The 9,513-nt window shown below is 41.1% G+C and overlaps 2 protein-coding genes across 2 annotated transcripts; one reads left to right on the top strand and one right to left on the bottom strand.

Annotated features, from left to right (window-relative positions):
* Window positions 1-374: 374 nt before the first annotated feature.
* Window positions 375-6,126, top strand: pigt (phosphatidylinositol glycan anchor biosynthesis, class T). Its single transcript, XM_026368450.1, has 11 exons — window positions 375-800; window positions 1,206-1,383; window positions 2,145-2,272; window positions 2,437-2,537; window positions 2,763-2,937; window positions 3,040-3,137; window positions 3,351-3,507; window positions 3,760-3,960; window positions 4,295-4,460; window positions 4,646-4,729; window positions 4,816-6,126. The coding sequence occupies exons 1-11, from the start codon at window positions 395-397 to the stop codon at window positions 5,063-5,065; spliced, it is 1,944 nt and encodes a 647-aa protein (XP_026224235.1). The 5' UTR covers window positions 375-394; the 3' UTR covers window positions 5,066-6,126.
* Window positions 6,127-6,813: 687 nt separating this feature from the next.
* wfdc2 (WAP four-disulfide core domain 2) lies at window positions 6,814-8,263 on the bottom strand. Its single transcript, XM_026368451.1, has 3 exons — window positions 8,110-8,263; window positions 7,476-7,613; window positions 6,814-7,361 (listed from the first exon to the last, which is right to left on the bottom strand). The coding sequence occupies exons 1-3, from the start codon at window positions 8,210-8,212 to the stop codon at window positions 7,228-7,230; spliced, it is 375 nt and encodes a 124-aa protein (XP_026224236.1). The 5' UTR covers window positions 8,213-8,263; the 3' UTR covers window positions 6,814-7,227.
* Window positions 8,264-9,513: the final 1,250 nt, after the last annotated feature.

The following is a 9,513-nucleotide window of genomic DNA, read 5'->3' as shown; positions in this document are numbered from 1 at the left end:
GTTCAATCGGTTACACAAAAAGCATTTAATCAATTGTTTATTTGGAGTCTTTTAAGCTGTACTGCGGCTCTGTGCGGTTGAAGTAGTGTCACAAGATGGGTAGGTCTATATTCTTATGTACAATTAAAATAAAACCAAGAATAAAAGCATATTAGCCATCATGAAGAAATATATTCGCAAAAAGCGAAGTAATTCGGTATGTTTTCAGGCTAATCGCTTGAAATAAAACAATAATGCTTCAATAATAAAATGTACTGTAAACACAGAGGTGAAGTCGAATATGTCACAAAACAAAACTGGTTCATGTCTGTGTCACATGACTCCATATGGACGCTGCCCATTGGCTGGTTTTACGTAGTACGCATAAACGCGGAAGTACCGCCGCAGGAGAAAAATGGCAGGTCGCAGGTGCAGCTCCTCCGTTCTGCTGTTGATTCTTTGGAGTTTGTCAGTGTTTATTGTTGTAAGCAGTCAAGAAACGACACCAACTGGAGGTCACCATGAAGTCGCGGCCGACAATCCGCAAACAACCACGGAAACAGAGCAACAGACGGCGGAGCAGCCTGCGGTGGAGGAGAGGGAGTGGAAGGCAACCGAGGTTGAAAAGGCAACGCTGGGTGATGCTGAAACCGACAAACAAGCTACTTCTGCCCCTGGATCCGTGACTCCCTCATCGGTACCACGTCCTAAAGACGATTTCCAGGAGGAACTGGTCATTAGACCACTGCACTCAGGAGATATTTATGCGAGCTTTCAATTCCGCACCCTGTGGGAAACTGATTTTATGAAGGGAAACAAAGGTAAGCTAACTGTTAGCAGGGAGGTTAATAGTTACATGCTGCTAACCTGACTCAAAAATGTCAGTAAGTTAATACTTTGTAAAGATACTCTATTATAGAAGTGTTATTGTCTGTAATCAGTGGCTTTGTTAGTGATAAATATATAATTTACTAATACTTTATAGTCATGGTCGATTGGGTTGCCAGGTTGTGGAAAATCCTCCTCTAGCACGACGCGTTGCTCGTCTTTTCAGCAGTTTTCAGCTTCAGTTAAAGAGCTGAGAAGAAAGTATTTTGTGTTCACCATGCAAGTTTTTACATGGTCTCTTTTCATGAAGCCTGTTTGTCTTTAGTTTCAGTTATTAATTTTAGTTTAGGTTTAAGTTTAAGTCAGTGACATTAATAGATCTGCTTTATATTACTCAGTGTCCCACTACCGGCTGTTCCCCAAATCCCTGGGCCAGGTCATCTCCAAGTTCTCAGTGCGAGAGCTGCACATTTCCTTCACGCAGGGCTACTGGAGGACCATGCAGTGGGGACAGCCCTTCCTGCCCTCTCCTCCTGGGGCTGAACTCTGGGTCTGGTTCCAGGACACTGTTACAGAGTGAGTACAGCCATCTGGTGGCTGCAGATCATCAAAACGTTCATATTGATGCATGGACAATTTACTTAATTATTTGGATGTTCACATTGACATGAAATGCTATAACTGGGAACTAGGGTTTAGGGTCAGTTCCATGCGTCCAAAGACTGACGTCAGCTGACTACCTGAATATACTGAATGACCAATGATCAATGTATTTGTTCTTCCCTGATCTTCCGGGGCATATTCCAAGATGACAATGTCAGGAATCATCGGGCTCAAATTGTAAAAGAGTGGTTCAGGGAGCATGACAGTCCAGACCTTAAGCCAATTGAGAATCTTTGAGATGTGCTGAAGACTTTGTGCAGCGCTCCAACTCTCCCATCATCAATACAACATCTTAGCTAAAAATGAATGCAACTCTCAACGCCAATTAATGTTGTGATATTCCAGAAGTTTATCGAAATGATGCCACAGTGAATGAGTGCTGTAATCAAAGTTAAAGGTCCAGCTAATTATTAGATTGTGTGACAGGCAGTGTATTTATATTTTTAATGCATATTTATTAGAAATAAGGCTTAGACACAATCCAAATGAGCCAGAATGATTTCTCATTCACAGTATTTTGAATATCTTATCTGTATCTACATATATTAACAATAAGCAAGTACATTTAGATTCCACAATAAAAAATGAGGTTCTTTCTATTTTGCTACAGTCTTAACAAAACTGTCTAGAATGTGTTTTGTCATTTCAACATTTCCATACCATGTTTCTTTTAGTGTCGACGGCATGTGGAAGGAGCTGACGAATGTTTTGTCTGGCATCTTCTGCGCTTCACTTAACTTCATTGATTCTACCAACACTGTTCAGCCCAGTGCTTCCTTCAAGCCGCTGGGAATAGGCAACGGTACGCTGAGACTCTTCAATCTCCTTTTGCGTTTTGTAAAGCTCTCTAGTGATGAGCCCTTTTGACAGCTACAGTAGTGATGTAGTTAGACATGTTGAGCTCTTGCTGCAGGCACTTCATAACATTTAAACAGATCTTTTTGGTTGGTTGTGTTGTACTTGCAGTGACAGATCACCGCTTTCTGCGCTATGCCACCCTCCCGCGCGAGATTGTTTGCACCGAGAATTTGACGCCCTGGAAGAAGCTCTTGCCATGTGGATCTAAGGTGTGTGTCTCTGTATTGGTGTCTTTTTTGAAAACACAGTAGAACCAAAGTGCCATGTGTCATCTTTTGTATAAAACCCTATGTACCTTATATTCTAAATGTTGTGTCCATCAAAACATATTTTATTTTTTTGATAGTTATTCCATATTTCACTTTCAGTGATCAAATCTCCCTGAGCACAGCTAACTTGGCTTCTTCTATTTTTTTTATTTGTCTCACTTACAGGCTGGTCTTGCTATCCTGTTGAAGTCTGAGAAACTCTTCCACAGCAGTTTTCATTCCCAGGCTGTGCACATCAGACCAGTGTGTCAGGACCAGGATTGCAAAACCACTTCCTGGGAGCTTAGGCAGACTCTGAATGTGATCTTTGACCTGCACACCTCTGGACAGGGCAAACGAGGTGCTTCAAAAGCACATTTAATTTTACACGTTCTAATGTTTGTTGTGCTAGGTACAATGACATATTCTTGGCAATAGTTAATTTGCCTGTTTGTTCCTTCAGAGTGGTCTCTCTTCAAGATGTTCTCTCGCACACTGACAGAAGCTTGTCCACTGGCTTCCTCCAGTAAAGTCTATATCGACATCACAGACGACCCTCAGGTTTGAGCTCCTCATATTAGAGTTATTAGATAATAGTTATTTCTCATAATGCAAACCTCACAAAAAGCAGGATTAGTTTTATCAAGTGTTAAAAGCAGTATCACGGCAGATATTTTTTAAATAAGAGATGTAGCATTTACATAAACCCTCCCATTTTAACACAATCAGTGGAGATCTGCAAGTGTGATTGAGACAAATACAATTATTTTACAGGGAGACCAATTTGAGCTGACCCCAGCTACTCCCCTGCTTAGCCAGGCAGTGGTGATGGGGGACAGACGGACCTTCTCAGTCTATGACCTCACCCAACAAATCACCTTTGGCACCATGCGTTCCCTCAACCTGCTGATCCGCTGGAAATCTAGTGAAGGTGAGGGAAAACAGCAGAGAATAAAACATGGCTGGATATAAACGGTGTCTGTATTTGGTTTGTACTTCTTCTTTTAGTACCGGTACTTAAAATGCAGTTTATTTCTTTGTAGCTTGTTCTGTTTTAGGGCCTCAACAAGCAGCATGTGAACTCACTATAGTCAACAACAACAACAGTTATTCTTCTATATATTTCTTTTTTCTGCTGTTGTCAACTATTACAGCATCCTGTCTCCTCCCTCCCCACCTGCAGGTCACATGCTACGCCCCCTCCTCCACGCTGAGCGTTATGTGGCCGGTTATGGGCTGCAGACAGGAGAGATTCATACACTGATGTATAACAACCACCCATACAGGTCTTTTCCTGTGCTTCTGCTGGACTCTGTGCCGTGGTATCTTCGTCTCTACATCCATACACTCACCGTCACCAGCAAGGGAAAGGAGAACACACCCAGTGAGTCAAGAGAGAGAAAAATTGTGACGTTGCTGCTACACGTTACCTTCACAGTTCCCCTACTGGAATAGTTTCATGTAATTCCATGCAGATGCTTCTTCACACCACAAGATGGTGTACACGCATCGTTTTCTGTGATGAAAGCTGTCATAGCAGACATTTACTAGTCGAACTGCTTTGCCTGTTTTGGTGATTGTTTGTCTTGAAACATATAATACAGTAACATAAATGTACAGTCAAACTATATCCAAATGTATGTAGAAGGTAATAATGCTACAATGGGTTGTGGATAAACACTAAAAACATGTAATAGTTGTTTCTTTTGCCTTGCCAGGTTACATCCATTACCAGCCATCTAAGGACCGTGTAAGGCCCCACCTGCTGGAGATGCTGGTCCAGCTTCCTCCCAACTCTGTCACTGAGGTTACAGTGCAGTTTGAAAGGGCTCTGCTCAAATGGACTGAATATACCCCAGATCCCAACCATGGTTTCTATGTCGGGTGAGGATGTAGGGTAGATCATTTACAGATGGTCTGAAATAAGATGTGCACAGGTGGCTGTGTTTAGGATTTTGAAGGATATAACAACAGATGGTTTTGTAGGGGGGCTTTTTGCATTCAATGTCAGAATTTCTCATTTCCTTCAGCTTTTCAAAATGACTTAAATCTGTTTCTTTAACATGTAGGTCTTCAGTAATCAGCTCTCTTGTACCAAGCATTGTCGCCATGGATACAAACAGCAGTCAGGAACGCCCCCTTTTCAGCAACTTGTAAGTATAGAGTTGTTTTATTTTCTGAGGAAAATATGTTTTATTACTACTCATTCATGTGTTGAAACTGTCCCATCTCCCTCCAGCTTTCCCTGTAAAGAGGAGTCCAGCTATTTTGTACGCATCTACACAGAGCCCCTGCTGGTCAATCTGCCCACTCCAGACTTCAGCATGCCTTATAATGTCATCTGCCTTACATGCACTGTGGTGGCCGTAGGCTACGGCTCCCTCTACAACCTACTTACCAGAAGCTTTCAGATTGAAGAGCCCAGCCCAGGATTGGCCAAGCGGATAGCCAACATCATTCGCAAGATGAGGGGAGTGCCACCTCTCTGAGGCTGGACGTGAAGGCCAACGAGCTGTGCTTTTACAAAGGAAGATTTCCATTTGGTGAAACCACTGGTAACCATATGATATTCAGGGAAGAACTGAGTCAAGCACTGGCATGAATGTTTTTAAAACAGTCAACTTGAAGGTTTTGTTTTAAATGGACAAAGGCAAATAATTAATTTGATCATTAATGTATTCTGGGCCATTTCCTGCCGGTTAAGGACAGAATGTTTGGGCTGTTGTCTACTTGGAGCTTTGTTATTTTTTGATGAGAAAAAAGGAACCAAACGTGTACAGGATCTTGCAGTGGTAGCTGCACCAGAGGGTGGAGGGTGCAGAGGGAGCCTCTTAGCTCCAAGAGGGTTAGGGGAAGGGAAGATCAAAAAGAAGATTCCCAATTTGTGGATTGGCATCTTCGTCTGTGGAAGGAAAAAACGAAATGACCAGTTTCAGTCAGAGTGACTCACTATGTCACATTTTATCAGTGGGAAATTCTGAGTTACAGCAGTTGAACTATTAAACAACTAGTTAATTTAATTTATATTTAATAGTTCCTGATGCTTTAGTATTATGTGACAGGTTTTAATATGTGAGGAAAGAACACCTGCCCACAAAAAGACTGGTTAGAGACTAAACCAACATTTTTTTTTTCTGACTTGGAGATGCCTCTGAGCAAACTCGCTACTTGTCTGGAACTTATTCTTCTATAAAACTGGAAAGGAAAAGGCACTCATCTGATGCATGCTTGAATGTTAAATGCCGTTGTCTGCAGGTTCTAAAAAAAGGAATTGCCTTTAGTTTGTAACTTCTTCACTAATCAGTTTAATGCAGTTTCTGTCAGTTTATTCTATAGCAAGTAAAAGTCTGTCATAATGGAAATTACCTGCCTTCCATGAATTTGGTTTGAACCTTTTTACTAAGATCAACTCTGCCCTGTGTTAGGCTTGTCTGCCTGAAAGTCCATTCTGCTGGGTGCAGAATGCGAATGTATGAAGCACTACCGTGGACGTGTGGCTAAACCTAAATGTTCCTTATTGCCTTTTCAATAAACCAACATCTTTTCATCATTTTCTTCAGATTGCTTGCAGTGCAAGAAGGTACTTTGCATCAAAGCTAGAGCTGTATTACTTTCCACTGAGTGCCCACATTTTTATGTAAACAAACTTGGCCCCACTTCTGGCAGACTCAGAAGAGAGAACAAACACAGGCGTCTCTGTATTTGGCCAGTCAGCTATTCTCACCCCTGCACGTTTGGCAGCAGTGTGGAACAAAAACAAGGGCAATAACATTCCACATAAGTGATGTTCATATCTGGTCCGCTGGAAACTGTTTTCTCTCCAAGCAAATATGTAGGTATATATGGTCAGAGAACATATGTAGCTCTGCTGCTCTGTTTTTCAAGGGCACATACCCTCAGTCATAAGTAGCTTGTCATGATTCTCAGTGACTGCTTATTTAAACATGTTTATTTCTCAGACATGAACAGTGATGTTTTTGTAAACTTGAAATTTGGCTGTTTGTGTTTAAAAAAAAAAAAAAAACAATCCGTGCAACAGTGTTGAAATATTCAGGCACCACAAGTTCTTAGCTACCTCATTAAATAGTGTTACTTTTTGCCAGTAAGCACTTTCCGATCTTGGCATGTTTTATCATGTTTATACAGCCAAGCTCTCACATAAAAATCCAACAAAATTCACTTGTGAAACTGGAGACCTGTAACTAGCAAGGTGATAAATGCATAACACATTTCTAAGTTCTGGAAACATGTTTATTTATTGAAATACAAAGAAACACTAAATACTTGATAACCCCAAACAGTTGTAGAAGTACTGCACATTTAAAAAATACACTACTACTACTAGAAGTACAGAAATACTTGTCCAAAAATGCTACTGATATCAAAGTAATATTTACTAAGCTGTAAACTAATCAAGTTATTATACAAACATATTGCAGGTCTGGATGGTGAAAAGTGCTAAAGCATGAACGAGTGGACAGTCACCAGATTATTCTACAGTTCTTGATTTTCCAAGTGCTGTAGGACGTAAATATAGAAAATGTCAATAATCACACCTTGTGCAATCCTGTGTTCAAATACTGTGCTTCTGTGAAAATCTAGAAAAAGTGAACATTAGACATTTTATCTCATTATTGTTGTGAATCACTACTCAGCAGGGCTCACTGCAGGCGTGGCCACAGGTTGTTCTGCAGCACTTCTGCTCCCCTGGACACTGACCGTCATGGTAGCAGTACTCGGCACACATGGGGGTGCCCTGGGGCAGAGCGCAGCGCCCTGGTTTCACTGATGCACCAAAGACAAATACACATTCAGTTACAACATTTATCAGAAACTATCAATAATTTATGGTGTCAATCAGACCCCAAATCAGGAGTCATCTCTTTAATCATATCTAACCTGTGTGTGGCGCAATGCACTGGTGTCCGCATCCATTGTGGCAGCATTTCAAAACACTGGGGCAGTCACTGTCATTGGAGCAAAATTCAGCACACATCCCAGAGCCCCAGCGCCTGCGAGGACACACTCCCGGCTTCGCTAAAGGGAGAGAGAAATTAATATATACAAGCAAAAACAGAGAGTCTGGAAAGGTGTGGCTTTTGGTTGGAGGGGACTGTTTTGTCTGTTCTCGATTTCCACGTCAGTTCAGTCACAGAGATGATTTAACCAAATATTTAACAGCTGCCAAGTTGAGGTAAAAGTTAAACATTGTGGCTCGTACTGAAAGCCGGAGGGACACAGACAGCTCCACAGTCAAAGACACAGCATTTGTGGTCTGCGGGACAGTCTTCATCACACACGCAGCCTTTATGTGATGGGACAACATTAAGGCGACGTGGGCAGTGGCCTGGTTTTGGGGGAATCACTGAGAGAAAGGGGCAATGAAGCAGAAAAAACAAAAAGATGAGCTGTGCTGACTGGGCTCAGTCTGGTTGCCTAACAGACAGACAAGCATGCACTTTTCAGAGAGGAACAGTAAATTAGCAGATCACCCCCGAAACACACATTTCAACTGAAGTCAAAACAAACGTACCTTTTAAGTCACGACCAGCATCCGCAGCAGCAACTGTGTTAAAGTGCACAAATGCACCGAGCGCTAAAATCAGTGCACAAACTGCACACCACGGTTTCTCCATGTTAACTTCTTGCACACAAGAATGTACTCGTGTTTGGACAAATATCCCAGTGCATAATCTGCAAGCTGAGCAGTCACAGGACGTTGGGTCCTTGTGCCTGTAGAGTTACATCTACAGGCACAAGTTAAAAGTTGTGCCTGTAGAGTTACAGTTACTCTGATTATTTGTAATAGCTGCATCATGCATTTGATTATTTTCCAGTTTTTCAGACATGTGGACACAATTCCGTAAGAGGAGCACAACGATTGTGTTGTGAATCTAGTCGTTCTAGCTGTTGATATCATATATGATATGAAAAATGAGCAGTTGCAGCTGCTGTTTTCTGCTGTTACACTGAACTTTAACTTACAAACAATCTTACCATCATGAGGCCTATACTGTCTAAATGTAGATTTCTTTGAAGAGTATTGATATTTTTGAAGACTACTACTATACTTTGCTTAGATTGAATTATATCACATTGCATTACATTACAGGAAAGTGTTCCCAATTTCTACCCCATATATCTTTATCAGTGAGGACAGAAATATTAGAAACATCTCTTACTATTAATAATATTTGGCATTTTTTAAATTGTTTTATCATTTTACATCATCTTTGTGCAGATAAGAGCAATGCAGTAGTTTGCTGTTTAATACTGCATGATTTACAGTAGTGGTTTTAACAGTGACTGCAAGTGTAAGTACTGAGTTTGTAACGTATCCAAGCAAACGTCTGACGCAAGAACATCTGTAAGTCTTTTAAGACAGCAATTTCCTTTATCAGTCTTTCTGAAAAACTGTGATTTCTATGCTGGACAGTAATGTTTAACAAACCGCCAGCCACCCTAAAGAACTTGCCCCTTCTTTCAGCTTGACTTTAATAAAAACAAACGAGCCAGTATCTACACTCAAATACACTGTATTTTCATGTCCAGTGTTTGTTGACTGGTACAGAGAGTAACGTATGTCTCCGCTTGTTCCATCTCACTCTTTTCTTTTTTTTTTTGTCTGCTGCAGATTAAATCAGTTCTTAGGAGCAATGAAAAACAACATTGCATCCACGAGCTCTGATAAAAGGCATAGAAATTAATGAGGTACAATTTGTCTTTGAACAAGGCAGCACATGCACATGGCATTGAGTATATTAGATTTCACTGGCTCCCTCATTTGTGAGATGGACCATGGATTGAATTGAAGCCCCCAAAACTGATAAAGCAGTCCCTATGCACGCAACCTACTGTGCTGTGTCACAGTGTAGTACCTGAAAACTAAATGTGTCAGCATTAAATGTGTAGGTTAATCGTGTAAAGTGTAAAGTTG

Source organism: Anabas testudineus, chromosome 7 (genome assembly GCF_900324465.2).
Source record: "Anabas testudineus chromosome 7, fAnaTes1.2, whole genome shotgun sequence".
In the NCBI taxonomy this organism is placed as follows: domain Eukaryota; kingdom Metazoa; phylum Chordata; class Actinopteri; order Anabantiformes; family Anabantidae; genus Anabas; species Anabas testudineus.
Note: the sequence above shows the minus strand (reverse complement) of the source record. Positions and strands in the feature narration are given on the sequence as shown.

Excerpts from the sequence above, each read along its gene's own strand:
- pigt (XM_026368450.1), top strand. The coding sequence starts at position 395 with ATGGCAGGTCGCAGGTGCAGCTCCTCCGTTCTGCTGTTGATTCTTTGG. Across the intron at positions 2,538-2,762 it reads TCTTGCCATGTGGATCTAAG|GCTGGTCTTGCTATCCTGTT; the intron begins GTGTGTGTCTCT and ends TCTCACTTACAG. Across the intron at positions 4,461-4,645 it reads AACCATGGTTTCTATGTCGG|GTCTTCAGTAATCAGCTCTC; the intron begins GTGAGGATGTAG and ends TTTAACATGTAG.
- wfdc2 (XM_026368451.1), bottom strand. The coding sequence starts at position 8,212 with ATGGAGAAACCGTGGTGTGCAGTTTGTGCACTGATTTTAGCGCTCGGT. Across the intron at positions 7,614-8,109 it reads TGCTGGTCGTGACTTAAAAG|CGAAGCCGGGAGTGTGTCCT; the intron begins GTACGTTTGTTT and ends CTCTCCCTTTAG. Across the intron at positions 7,362-7,475 it reads GTGCATTGCGCCACACACAG|TGAAACCAGGGCGCTGCGCT; the intron begins GTTAGATATGAT and ends TTGGTGCATCAG.